The sequence below is a fragment of the Gekko japonicus genome, unplaced genomic scaffold, assembly GCF_001447785.1.
Source record: "Gekko japonicus isolate JY-2015 unplaced genomic scaffold, Gekko_japonicus_V1.1 scaffold824, whole genome shotgun sequence".
In the NCBI taxonomy this organism is placed as follows: Eukaryota; Metazoa; Chordata; class Lepidosauria; order Squamata; family Gekkonidae; genus Gekko; species Gekko japonicus.
In genome coordinates, this window is record NW_015171528.1 from 18,804 (window position 1) to 32,093 (window position 13,290).

General features: G+C 41.5%; 1 protein-coding gene across 1 annotated transcript in view; it reads right to left on the reverse strand.

Annotated features, from left to right (window-relative positions):
• Positions 1 to 2,320: 2,320 nt before the first annotated feature.
• Positions 2,321 to 13,290, reverse strand: part of ARHGAP44 (Rho GTPase activating protein 44) — a 105,062-nt gene continuing 94,092 nt past the window's right edge. Inside the window, exon 22 of the mRNA XM_015419517.1 lies at positions 2,321 to 2,460. Within this exon, the coding sequence (XP_015275003.1) occupies positions 2,321 to 2,460 (140 nt within the window). The remainder of the gene's footprint in view (positions 2,461 to 13,290) is intronic.

Sequence of the window (13,290 nt, forward strand, 5' to 3'; positions counted from 1 at the left end):
GTTCTCTGTGACGTTGACAACCCTTTCCTCTGTTTCTACACCTTTAACCAGAGGAGTGAAGTAAATTTGTGTTGGTGAAACTAACAAGATGAGATTTTCCTCTACCCCTGTCAATTTCACAGGAGAAAGGACAGTGTAGGAAGCTGGAGCTGGACAGGGAGGCAATACAATATATACAATAGGGATTCAGATCAGTCAGACTATAAGCAACCATGTCATAGTGGCATTTTATCAGAATGCAGGCACATCAAACAGCAGGGCAGTATGGGCTAGCAGAATGACAGTGGGTGTATGCACAAAGCAGGAAAAGCATAATTTATTAACCACTGTTAATAGTCACCTGTGGTTTTAGCCTAATTCTTGAAGATGTCCTTCATTAACAGTGTGGCTTATGCTTCAGCCCAGCTGAGCTTACCTCAAGAACCTTTTGTTCAGGCAGAAGGCACCCGTGCCTCCTGGCTAATCCATCCGCAACAGGTAGACCACGCCCATTAAACAGACACAAGAGAAACAGCGATACCACAAAAGTAATTAATTGTATTTTAATGAGAACATGAATTGGGGGGAAAGGGAGAGGATGGAAATGGAGAAAGTAGGAGGCTGCCCTAAGAAAGAAACTGCTCAGTGCTATTTTGCCAGTAGTTTAAGACTGTAAGACACCAATGGGCAATGTCCTTGTTTCAGCAGCAAATACATCAAGAGACTGAAGTGGGGGGAAGGGGGGGAAGAGCAGCTGGAATACAATTTGTATTTCATTTTGTAAACATTTGCATTGTTTTCCTGCCCCTTCTATGTTGGGTGATGAACTGCACATTATCACAGTCTGTGGCAACGCAAGAACATCCAGACCTGCAGAAATGCTGCTGGAAAAGATGAGTTTGTAGACAGTTACCATAAATCTGAGGGAGGATATTGTGTGTGTCAGTCAGGGAAGAACAGTTATATGCATTTAATTTACATTGTACATTTGTACACCAGTTCAGATGGAATGGCCCCAAATAAACCAAATCGTCATATTTATAGACTTTATATATATATACAAATATATATCTATCTCGATAGATATATATATCGATATATATATATATATATCGATATATATATATGTATATATAATCTCTTTTAAAAGGGTAAAAGATTGAATCTGTCTATGCATGCACAGTTGAAAGCCCCACTCCACTCAGTTAAGCACTGTGCTAGACACTCAGAGGAGCTGCAACACAACCTTCTAGTGGCATCTGCCTCCCTTTTCCTTGCCATATAACACAGAGAAGAGGAAACAAGGCCTCCACCCGACCAGATTCCAGTTCTAACCTCATGCTGCAGGGGGTAGGATTAGGAGCACGTTTACTGCTAATCAAGTAATGGGTTCTCTGCATACAGGAGACATCACCCAATCCGCACTGCAGCTACTGCTCCCCCCTACATCTCACCACCGGCAAATAAAGCAATGGTATGCTTCTCCAGGTAGTGGTCCCTCTTCCTCATGCTCCACAAGGCTTCCTCTGCCAACCAGAGAGAGTCAAAGGAAAGGACAAGAGGTAGGGCAAACCCTGCCAACTGGGTAACAACAAGGGACTGTAAAAGATTCTGGAGGGCCAAACGTCCCTTCCATTTGCAGTCTTTTAGGTATACAGAACCCACTCTACCTTAACACATTTTCCAGGTCTTTCATAACACAAGCTTTCAGAGAATAATGGGGAAAGATGCAGGTGTATACTACATGCCCTCACCCCCAACTGAGTTCCATTCCTTGGCCAATCTACAGGGGACCAGGGTGTGAATCAACACAGATGGAAACTTGGTTGATGGAAAGAACTCAGTCAGTGAATGAAACAAAAGGAGGAGGGAAGGAATACAATACACTTGCCAAGGCTAACCAGCCAAACCCAGTGGGTGTGTTCTGTGAAATGTACCCAGTGAGAAAGACTGCTACCCTCCTATCCCTGTCCCTCATAGAATGCTGGCATGAAATGCCTAAGTAGGGCAAATAGAATTTATTTTTATTCTTTTTTTTCTGTAATGGGGCTGAAAGCTTTTGAGGGAGATAAATAGGCACCACATCAAAAAGGCAAAGTTTGGATAAGGCTAAACAAACAGGAGAGAAAATAAATTAAGTGGAAATCGCACCAGCAATGCCCTTTGCCTCAGAGACAGGCTTAGCACCAGGTCCCCAGGGCTGTCAGTCTTGCACAAGTGGCTGACAAGCAGAATTCCCACAGACACCCCTCAACAAGGTCTCTGGAAACATTTCTTTCAGCAGTGTTCATGGAGAACCGATATGGACAAGAGAACAAGTTACAGGACAGGGGACTTTGTGTCATAGGGCGGTGCTTTCCGAATCCTCCTCTGAACTGATTTTTCCTGGTACTGGGTGTCTCTGGACTTGTCCCAGTGGGTCCAGGTGCAGCGTGGCATCAACCTCTACATGGATGGATGGGATATCAAGGTGGGCAAGATCTGAAATCAGGCACAGGTACATAAAAGACAAAACATTATCATAGTGTTTCAAACCCATTCCACCCACCAGCACATGTACATGTGAAACTGACATGCTTAATTGAACTAAGCACGATGTACTTAGGGGCCTAGAAGCTGCTAATGTAAGGAAAAAAACTCTCAAGGGCCTAGAAGCTGCTAATGTAAGGAAAAAAGGGATGTCATAATATAGTCTTGGTTTGCATCCTTGCTTTGACATTCTTCAGAACTATCTTTTCCTGCAAACACCAATTAATCACAAAAGTAATATATGGGTTTCATACTTATGTGACTTTCAAGTGTACCATAGCATGGAAATCAGGCTCTGGAAACATGGCAGTAGATCTCAATCTGTCCAGCAAGGCTTAGAACAAACTACTATGCAAACCAGTCTTAAATGAAGATTTGTAAATAGTCACTTGTCTCGTCACCTGTGGGGAATAAGAAGAATATCTAGGTGACCAGGCATTTCCCCCATTTGCTGTCAGTGTTCTACAAATGACTCACAAACACACATATGTGAGCATATGTGGTTAAATACAAGTGTTTGTGCATTAGTAGCTTGTAAACTAATATGGAAAGCTGTTTTAAATGTGTTTTTTTTTGGGGGGGGGGAAATCTATCCATACCTCATTTGACAGGGAAGCACCAAAATGAAATCCTGGCCAGTGAACAACTTTTACCCTCCCAAGAGAGACTCTTCTTGTGATCACTGATGTTTTTGATCAGGACAAATTGAGCTGAGTTCTGAACTGGCTTTAATTCAGTGCACTAGAAGCAGTTCCAAATGAAGTCAGTTCTCTCCTAAGGTGGGACCATTGCTCAAGACATTGCAAGTAAAGTTCCCCCAAAATGAACACAGTGGGAGAAGAATGTCTGTGAACATGGCTATATCCAAAAGGCAAGAAGAATCTCCCCTCCAGATGCTACATTGTTCACAGCATGTCTCCACACTGATCAGTACTGCAAATGCTTCTATTCTGAGACATTCTCCCAAGGTGGCACTCAAAACTGTAGCTAGAAGTGGCTGGGAATTGAAGAACAACCTCACTGCTTGGTAATTTTATAAAGTGGAGGGATTGGAGAACACATGGATTTTGGACCGGATGGACTTACTTAGCTGTAAATGAACCAAAGCTCCCAGATAGTTTTGGATAAACACAATATCCCATACTGAAAATTCCAAGTGCTCCAGAAAACAAGTATGAGACACAACACTGTTAGGACACAGCAGACGGTTCGCTTCTACCTCCCAAAAGTAAAACAAGAAGAAAAAAAAGACCATGGAACATCCTAGACACAAAGGCAGCTTTTATCACTTTATCTTCCTGACTAACAGAACTGAATTTGCCTCAATCCCTCTTCTGAACCCACTCATCTTCTATTAGCCTTCATAACATCTTATGGCAGGTAACTCCACATGGCAAAATATGCTCTAAAAAGCCTTTCTCATTGGAAGCCAATAAAAAGAGAAGGGCAAAGCACGCAAAGGAGGAAGCAAGGCCTAATCTTAAAGGATGAAGCCTCTCACCATTCTTGGAAAGATCAAGGCTTTGGAGGACTGGCTTGACAGATAGCAGTGTCCCTTCTGGGGTGAAGTGCCCACAGGTCATCCATTTGCTTGGCATATGTGGGTGCACAGGTATGAATGTGTTTTCAGTTAAACAAGTGAAGCGATGCTGTTTTAGAGAACTTTCCACATTAGTAAGGTTTTTTTCCTGATTAAAGAAGATCTGAACTGAGAGATTTATTTGAGAAGCCAATCCTGAGCAGCCAGACTCTGGGAGGAAGAGGGGTGGGAGGTTAAAAGTCCATTCTAGGATGCGTTCCCTGATTACTTTTCCAGATGAAAATGTACTTTTATGACTGGAGAGGTGTGCGTCTGGGGCATTCATTTTTTTTAAAAAATGTATTCATACCTAAGGGCCAGGAGATTTGTCTTGGAGCTGGGTTCAAATCCCATTCCGGGTAGACGAACCCATTATTTATAAATGGGAATAACAGCGACACAGGGCTGGCAAGGAAAAGAGAGCCAAAAACAGAAAATGAAAATAGTGTGCATACTCAAAGTCTGCCTGGATGATAAATAGGAGGCATATAATGGAAATAAGTGCACTTTAACGATAAGGGGATATCGGGCATCATGTGTGGCAAGTGTAAGAACTGTAGTGATGCCTTCCTCAAATGCAAGCTATAATGAGTTATGAGTCCGGTGACACCTTTAAGACGAACAAACTTTTATTCTGGGTCCAGGCACAAGCAGCTTGAAGCAGCTTGAAGCGCTTCTTAACCAGGCCGAGCGGCAGCTCGGCAATGATGGCCTCCTCCAAGGGGTGTGAGAAGAAGGGCTCATCGGCGATGCCCGCCTTCACCATGGCCAGCCGCACGTCTCCTACAGCCTGCATGATGTAGCCTGGCGGCTGCTGCCTCTCAAGAACAAGGTGACTAAGGGCGCATTTGAGGGTGGTGGTGACAGCGACGCATATCGGGGCAGTGGCTAGCTGGCCATTAACTGAGGGCCACTGGAGAGGGGCTGCCTACAGGCAAGACGCCCGGCGGGGAATCTTGCGTCCCTTGCTGCCTGCCCACCTGCCCGACTCCCTCTCCTCCTGCAGGGGCTGCTTCAGAGCTGTTGCAGAGGGACTGGCTCGCAACCACCTCCAGTGCCGCCCACCTCCACCAACAGTGCCACTGATACCCCAACTGAGGGCGGCATTGCCCCACCCACCTGCCCACCTAGGGGAGACAGCTGGGAAGAGCATCGGGCCTGGCTGCAGTTGGCAGCCCGCAAAGGAAGGGAGGAAAGAGTGCCTGCCTCACCCACCTCCAGCCACAACAAAAGCTGGATGTGCCGCCCTTGGGAGCCTCCTGCACTGCATGCTTGCCCCTAAGGCCAGCCTAAATGGCATCCTCTCTCTTCTGAGGTGAAGGTGTGTTCTGAGGTGAATTTTGGTGAGCAGTACTTTTCTGGGTGGGACGAAGGCAACACAGCCAGGGACCCATTTCTGAGTGGCAGTTCAGGCAGCCAACTGATTTTGCTGTGCATCGAATCTTACCACCTAAAACACGTTTATATATAAGGACAGGATGATGCACGTTTCTAAGAAATTTAGTTGGTAGCTGAATATACAGCACTTGAAAAATGAGAAGTTTGTGACGGAGACAAAAAAGGAGCTAGAACATTTCTTCAAGCAAAATATTCAACCGGACAACTCCATAAATACAGTTTGGGATGCGAGTAAGGCCTTCTTCAGAGGAATGGCAATCAAATTTGCAGCAAAGCAAAGCAAAAAAGATAGGTCAAAGAAATTCCAGGAACTGAAGATCAACTAATAAAGCAGGAATAAAAGCTGAAAAAATACCCAACGGTTAATGAGTTGAAAATAAAAATACAATCGACACAACATCAAATTAATGTGATATTGTCTGAAGGAAGATGGCTGGCAGACTTAGGTGAGAGAAGGAAAAATGCTTACTACATGGGTTGAGAGATGAGAACGGCACAGAAAAGTATGGACAAGAACTCAAGATGATAGTAGAAAACTTCTACAAAAAATTATATCAAAGAGTATTTCTGTAGACAGAGAGATTACCTTAAGAAATATAATAGTATTAAGTTAAACAATGTTGTAAGCTTCTTTGATGTCCGCACTGGGGAAAAAAGTGGATTACAAATATCTAAATAAATACATTTGAAGCCCGCCTCTATGCATCCTCCATTGGGAGTAAGCCTCACTGAGTTTAAAGGCGTTTGCTCAGAAGTAAACCTGCTCTAGATTGCAGCCTTACAAAACCCTTGCCCTTTTGGGACACGGTTATATCTACTATGATGCTCTAGAGACAGACAGAAACTTCTCCTCCCAAAGCAGTTTGTTGTCTATGCATCTATCCTATCCTGAAAGCCAGATTAACCGGGGGGGGGGGGTGGATCTCAGCAAACCGTCTCTCAAGTCAACAATGCGAACAACTTTTGTCCTGTGACTCTGCTTTAAGTCAACAAAAATTTCGAATATCCATTGTCCATTCTAGGATGCGTTCCCTGATTACTTTTCCATATGAAAATGTACTTTTATGACTGGAGAGGTGTGCGTCTGGGGCATTCATTTTTTTAAAAAAAATGTATTCCCACCTAAGGGCCAGGAGATTTGTCTTGGAGCTGGGTTCAAATCCCATTCCGGGTAGACGAACCCATTATTTATAAATGGGAATAACAGCGACACAGGGCTGGCAAGGAAAAGAGAGCCAAAAACCGAAAATGAAAATAGTGTGCATACTCAAAGTCTGCCTGGATGATAAATAGGAGGCATATAATGGAAATAAGTGCACTTTAACGATAAGGGGATATCGGGCATCATGTGTGGCAAGTGTAAGAACTGTAGTGATGCCTTCCTCAAATGCAAGCTATAATGAGTTATGAGTCCGGTGACACCTTTAAGACGAACAAACTTTTATTCTGGGTCCAGGCACAAGCAGCTTGAAGCAGCTTGAAGCGCTTCTTAACCAGGCCGAGCGGCAGCTCGGCAATGATGGCCTCCTCCAAGGGGTGTGAGAAGAAGGGCTCATCGGCGATGCCCGCCTTCACCATGGCCAGCCGCACGTCTCCTACAGCCTGCATGATGTAGCCTGGCGGCTGCTGCCTCTCAAGAACAAGGTGACTAAGGGCGCATTTGAGGGTGGTGGTGACAGCGACGCATATCGGGGCAGTGGCTAGCTGGCCATTAACTGAGGGCCACTGGAGAGGGGCTGCCTACAGGCAAGACGCCCGGCGGGGAATCTTGCGTCCCTTGCTGCCTGCCCACCTGCCCGACTCCCTCTCCTCCTGCAGGGGCTGCTTCAGAGCTGTTGCAGAGGGACTGGCTCGCAACCACCTCCAGTGCCGCCCACCTCCACCAACAGTGCCACTGATACCCCAACTGAGGGCGGCATTGCCCCACCCACCTGCCCACCTAGGGGAGACAGCTGGGAAGAGCATCGGGCCTGGCTGCAGTTGGCAGCCCGCAAAGGAAGGGAGGAAAGAGAAAGAGTGCCTGCCTCACCCACCTCCAGCCACAACAAAAGCTGGATGTGCCGCCCTCGGGAGCCTCCTGCACTGCATGCTTGCCCCTAAGGCCAGCCTAAATGGCATCCTCTCTCTTCTGAGGTGAAGGTGTGTTCTGAGGTGAATTTTGGTGAGCAGTACTTCTCTCGGTGGGACGAAGACAACACAGCCAGGGACCCATTTCTGAGTGGCAGTTCAGGCAGCCAACTGATTTTGCTGTGCATCGAATCTTACCACCTAAAACACGTTTATATATAAGGACAGGATGATGCACGTTTCTAAGAAATTTAGTTGGTAGCTGAATATACAGCACTTGAAAAATGAGAAGTTTGTGACGGAGACAAAAAAGGAGCTAGAACATTTCTTCAAGCAAAATATTCAACCGGACAACTCCATAAATACAGTTTGGGATGCGAGTAAGGCCTTCTTCAGAGGAATGGCAATCAAATTTGCAGCAAAGCAAAGCAAAAAAGATAGGTCAAAGAAATTCCAGGAACTGAAGATCAACTAATAAAGCAGGAATAAAAGCTGAAAAAATACCCAACGGTTAATGAGTTGAAAATAAAAATACAATCGACACAACATCAAATTAATGTGATATTGTCTGAAGGAAGATGGCTGGCAGACTTAGGTGAGAGAAGGAAAAATGCTTACTACATGGGTTGAGAGATGAGAATGGCACAGAAAAGTATGGACAAGAACTCAAGATGATAGTAGAAAACTTCTACAAAAAATTATATCAAAGAGTATTTCTGTAGACAGAGAGATTACCTTAAGAAATATAATAGTATTAAGTTAAGCGAAGAACAGAAAATAAAAATAAATTGATCTATAACAGTACAAGAAACTGTAGATACAATTAAGAAACAAAATAAAGGGAAAGTGCCTGGACCAGATGGACTCCCAATAGAATACTATAGCACTTTTGAAGACTGCCTATTAATACCATATAAAAAGGTGCTGGAAAATAAGAAGGGAATCTACCACAATCATGGAAAGAAGCTACCATCTCTTTTCTTTAATACAGATCTTAAAGAAATGAAAAATTACAGACCAATTTCGCTTCTAAATGTGGATTATAAAATCTTTGCTGCTATCTTAGCATCACATTTGAAGAAGGTACTATCAGATGTAATACATCAAAACCAAGCCGTTTTTTTTTAACCAAAGAGACAATTGAGAACAATGTAAGATATAAATATTTTGGAATATTATGAAGCACACCCGGAAAAACAAATAGCATTAATTTTATTAGATGCAAAGGAAGCTTTCAATAATGTTAGTTGGAATTTTATTATGGAGCAATTGAGTGAGATTGATGCCAGAGAAGATTTTATTAAATGACTCAAGCAATCTATAATCAACAGAGCACCAAAGTGAGAATTAATGGAGACTTAGCGAAAGAGATAGCAATTGAGAAGGGAACAAGAGGAGTTCCGGTTCCAGTCTCAACGTCTGAAGGCATGTGCGGAGGAGCTCTGCACACTCTGACTGTTCCTATAGCCTTCTATTTTAATTTTGTCCAAGCAGGGAACTCAACTCAATACCAAAGTTGAGTGGCAGCTCTCCCGGTTCTTTTTTGGGTATGTTCCGAAGCGGGAGGCTACAAAGGACGCTCAACGCTGAGCACAAGCTGATACCAGAGGAACCTAAGGAGTCTAGATTCCACAAAGGGATAGTAGTAAGTCGAAATAAATAAATAAATAAATAAAAGGTAATTTTTGGTTTAATAACAATTATAGACTACCTAAAGAGGGGAAAATAGAGACTAGGCTTTATATCTGACTCATGTCCTTAACATAAGTAAAATAAAAACCTGCTCACTGCCTAACACAAAGTCGATGGCGAAGGCGAGGCGGAGCTACCCATTCCAAGCGGCCTCCACCCAAAGCAGCTAAAAAAAAAGAGTTTAAAAAAGATTCCCCAGACCTGACGTAAAAAGCAACTTGAGGGCAGTGGAAGAAAATGTTAGAAGAGGAACTATAACTACGCTTTAACACTCTAACATAAAATTTGCTCTCTTCCTTGTTTTTTCCCCTGCACCAATACCTGGGGCATTGGGTTGGTGCGAGAGGAGGCAAGCTGCGGTGGAGGTGGCCCAGGGATGCCTGGTGAATGGGGAGATGGAGACAGAGAACAGAGAAAGCCCGACTCAAGAGGAAAGTATCTGAGGAGACCTGACTCATGAGGAGATGGGGTGTGGAGAGCGGAGATGTGAGAGCAGAGGAAAGGATGCAATGGGACAGCACAATGGAATGACGCAATGCGACATGATGACGTAGCCGGCCAGAGAAGGAGGAGTGCAAAAAGCGGAGAAGAAAGGTGATAGCTAAAATCTGGAGTGGATTGGAAAATACACAGTAGTTCTTCCTAACGGATAAATAAAGACTGGATTAGACAGTAACAAGCTGGATAGCTAAAGAAACAAAAGAGGACAAATAGATAGTAAAAGCAAATAGTTAAAATAAGTTAATTGAACTTAAAATACTTTAAATGTATATTAATAGAATATAGCTAACGAAGCAAGAGAGAGAACAACAGGCTGGGACACATATTTATTAACAGTAAATGGCCACTGGAGGAAGTGGAATTAGGAAAACATCACTTAACTTCACCAGGACAGATAGGGGGTCAAACCTAAATAAAACTAAATATGATGAGCCTTAACCACATGTCAGCGAAGGATTTAAAAACTTTTATCCAGCAAAGTATAACACAAGCAATCAACGATACAGTAGAAACAACATTTCCCTCTCTAATTAAACAGGAATTAGAGCCAATCAAAACTAAAATGGAAGAAATAACACAAAAAATAACCTCCGAAAGAAGAAGAAATTAAAAACCAAATAACAGAGAACAAACAAGAAATACTAAAGATAGCAGCAGCTAATAATAAAACTGAAGACAGAATACAGGAAATAGATCAGGAACTACAAGAATTTAGGACAAAAAGTGACCAAATGGAGGAGACCCTGATCAATTTCAAAATTGAGAAAGCTGCATTAATCCTAAAATGTCAAAATGTACCTGAAAATATTGAGAAAAATCTAAAAGAAGAAATGATAAAAAAATATAACAGAACAACTTAAAATTGGAACAACTGAAGAGTTGGAAAGAGAAGAAAGTCATCATGTGCAAAAAGAACGAATACGCCGCGGGAGGTACATATAAAATTTATAAGAAGAGATATGCATGATAAAATACTAAGAGCAGCAAATGAATCCAAAATGATAATCCAAGATGCAGAAATAAAGTTCCTTAAAGAGGTACCATGGAGGGTCAGAGAAATAAAGACAAAATTACAATCTACTAACAAGCCTTCTGAGATCAAATAATATCATTTATAGATGGCTGATTCCAGAAGGTATCCTTTTCAATTACCACGGAAGGAGACGGAAAGTAAATTCAATATTTAAGGTAAAAGATTTTTTAGAGAGACACGGCAAAGATTTAGGATGGATTGAAGACGAAGAGAATGAATCAGAGGAAGATGACACAGCACAAGAGATAGGGAAAAGTACAAAAGGAACTGAAAAAAAGGAAAGAAGGAAGTCAGAAAAATCCCAAATAACTACAGGGTTCCAGTATAGAAACAAGGAAAGGATAAATAAAGATAAGAACAAAAATGGTGAATAATAAGAAACTTAAAATACTCTCAGTTAATGTGAATGGGCTTAATAGCCCTCCAAAAAAGAAAACAAACCTTTCATCAAATTACCAAATTACAACCTGATATAACATGCCTACAAGAGACGCATATAAAAATTGAAGACAAAAAATACTTAGAGTACAAAAAATTAGAACAATTTGTGGCAGCGGAGTCTAAAAAGAAAAGAGGTGTAGTCATATATGTGAAAGATTACCTAAACCCAGAACTAATATACACATCGAAGGATGGAAGAATAGTAGCTGTCACAGTATGGAAGCAAAATAAGAAATCCTTAATAATGAATATATATGCACCCAATCAAAACCAAGATATCTTTTTTAGATCTTTAAAAGATATATTAAAGATACAGAAATTTGATGAACTTTGTATTATAGGAGATTATAATGCAGTGCTGGACTCAAAAATAGATAGGAAAAAACAGTTAAAAAGAAAGAAAACAGGAAATGTTCTTCCAAAGAAAACAAACCTTTCATCAAATTACCAAATTACAACCTGATATAACATGCCTACAAGAGACGCATATAAAAATTGAAGACAAAAAATACTTAGAGTACAAAAAATTAGGAGAACAATTTGTGGCAGCGGACTCTAAAAAGAAAAGAGGTGTAGTCATATATGTGAAAGATTACCTAAACCCAGAACTAATATACGCATCGAAGGACGGAAGAATAGTAGCTGTCACAGTATGGAAGCAAAATAAGAAATCCTTAATAATGAATATATATGCACCCAATCAAAACCAAGATATCTTTTTTAGATCTTTAAAAGATATATTAAAGATACAGAAATTTGATGAACTTTGTATTATAGGAGATTATAATGCAGTGCTGGACTCAAAAATAGATAGGAAAAACCAGTTAAAAAGAAAGAAAACAGGAAATGTTCTTCCAAAAACCTTTTTTCAGATAGTTGATGAATTTAATCTAATAGACACAAGGAGAACTAGAAATATTGAAACAAAAGGTTATACTTTCTACCTTGCAAGACATAAATCCTGGTCGAGAATAGATATGGCGTGGACTTCTATTACAATGATGAAAGATTTAATAGAAGCGGAAATACTTCCCAATACATTTGCTGACTATAACCCACTTACGATAACTTGTCAAGAAACACCAAGGAAAACAAGATGGACCATGGATGTACGTATTTTATGCAATAAAGAATTTATAGAGAAAACTAAGATCGAAATTCAAGAATTCTTTATAAGAAATATACAGCCAGAAAGCTTAATTGAAACAGTATGTGAAGCATTTAAAGCTTTTATAAGAGGTTGGTTCATAAACCAAGAGGCTTGGGAAAAAACAGAAGAGAAAACAATATGAAACTTTGGGGAAGCAAATACTAAAAGAGGAGATGAAAATGATAAAAGGAGATGAATCAGAGGAAATAAAAATTAGGTTAAAACTACTAGCCTCTGGCTCTAATCTTTGAGATGTCCTGGAGTACTGGTGTTGTGCCAGAAGACTGGAGAAGAGCTAATGTCCCGATCATCAAGAAGGGAAAAAAGACGGATCCCGGAAATTACAGGCCTGTCAGTTTGACATCAATACCTGGGAAAATTCTAGAGCAGATTATTAAACGCTCTGTCTGTGAGCACCTTGAACGGAATGAGTTAATTGGTAGTAGCCAGCATGGGTTTATCAAGACCAACCTTATCTCCTTTTTTGACAGAGTTACCAAAATGGTTGACTCTGGCAATGCTGTGGATATAGTGTATCTATATTTCAGTAAAGCATTTGACAAAGTTTCTCATGATATCCTTGAGGATAAGCTAGTTAAGTGTGGGGTGGATGGTGCAACCGTTGGATGGATTCATGGTTGGTTGAAAAATCGTACCCAACGAGTGCTCGTAAATGGCTCTGTGTCTACACGGAGGGAAGTCTCGAGTGGAGTGCCGCAGGGTTCGGTCCTTGGCCCGATGTTGATCAATGTTTTTATAAATGACTTGGAGGAAGACATAGAGGGGATGCTTATCAAATCTGCAGATGACAGGAAACTGGGTGGGATTGCTAATTCTGAAGAAGACAGAGTCAGGATTCAAAATGATCTAGATAGGCTAAAACAGTGGGCTGAGACAAATAAAATGAATTTCAATAGAGAG